This window comes from Fonticula alba, assembly GCF_000388065.1.
Source record: "Fonticula alba strain ATCC 38817 unplaced genomic scaffold supercont2.1, whole genome shotgun sequence".
In the NCBI taxonomy this organism is placed as follows: domain Eukaryota; order Rotosphaerida; family Fonticulaceae; genus Fonticula; species Fonticula alba.
The window spans coordinates 4,595,448-4,596,615 of record NW_009242971.1 but is presented as its reverse complement, the minus strand read 5'-3'; the positions used below and the strand labels follow the sequence as shown (position 1 = coordinate 4,596,615).

Sequence of the window (1,168 nt, the reverse complement as noted above, 5' to 3'; positions counted from 1 at the left end):
CTCCTGGGTGAGCTTCTCCTCGAGCGTGTCAACTTCAACATCATGACCCGTTACATTAGTCACTCGAACAACCTGAAGCTCATCATGGTTCTCCTGCGCGACCGGTCCCGCAACGTGCAGTATGAGGCCTTCCATGTCTTCAAGGTCTTCGTGGCCAATCCCAACAAGGCCCCGGAGATCCTGGGTCTGCTGACCAAGAACCGCCGGCAGATCTTGACCTTCCTGTCCACCTTCCAGGAGGAGCGCACCCGTAATGACAATCAGTTTGCCGAGGAGAAGAACTTCCTCATCCGCCAGATCGAGAAACTGCCTGTCGACGAGTGATGGGGCTTGAGATGCCCCTCCCCTCCCCTCCATCCCCCCCCCCTCCCCCCTCCCCCGGCGTCATTGCGTCACTGTGTGCACTCCCCCCCCCCCCTCCTCTCCTTCCTCCCCAGTGTACTTTATTGGGCGCGCGTGCGCGCACACACACACACGCGATTCCCTCCCCGCGCAACGTTGGCCGGCGCCCTCTCCGTCCCCTTCTCCTCACAACTCCATCAGCAACATGTGCTCCTTGGCGCAGTATATCCCCCCATCCCTTTCCCCATATCTCGTCTCTTCCCCCGAGGGATGAATTGAGCCTGAGTTCTTCTCAATTCAGCCCAGCGTGTTCATACGCGCTTGGACAACTCCCTCCCCTCCTCCTCCCCCCTCCTATGCATGTGGGGTATGATGTCGGGCATGCGCCTATGTTCATCTTGTCCGCACCAAAAAGGAGCACGAAGGGCAGGCTCCCCCTTCTGGTGGTCGCTCGCCCTTCCTTCCCCCCTGCCGCCCCTCTCCTCGTCTGTCCTTTCCCCTCCCCCCTGTTTCGATTCCCTGGCGTGCCAGTGGGGAGGGAGGCGCGCTAATTGTCCCCCCCCCCCCTCTCTCTCTCTCTCTCTCTCTCTCTCTCTCTCTCTCTCTCCTTTTCTCCCCCTCTCGTCTCCTCTTGAGGATTAGGGCGCGGAGAGGGACAGAGCATTGTCATGTGCCCCGCTTCGTCTGCTCCCTTCCCCTCCTCCCTTCCTCTTGCTCCAATAGAAAACCGTCCTCCCTTCACCTTTGCCTCGAGCTGTGCCCTCCCCCCCCCCCCCCCCCCCCCCCCCCCCCCCCCCCCCCCCCCCCCCCCCCCCCCCCCCCCCCC

The 1,168-nt window shown here is 62.3% G+C and overlaps 1 protein-coding gene across 1 annotated transcript; it reads left to right on the top strand.

The window, feature by feature from the left end:
* Nucleotides 1-42: 42 nt before the first annotated feature.
* Nucleotides 43-324, top strand: H696_00986 (calcium binding protein 39; the record flags this gene model as incomplete). Its single annotated transcript, XM_009494878.1, has 1 exon — nt 43-324. The coding sequence occupies one exon, from the start codon at nt 43-45 to the stop codon at nt 322-324; it is 282 nt and encodes a 93-aa protein (XP_009493153.1).
* Between the last annotated feature and the right edge of the window lie 844 nt (nt 325-1,168).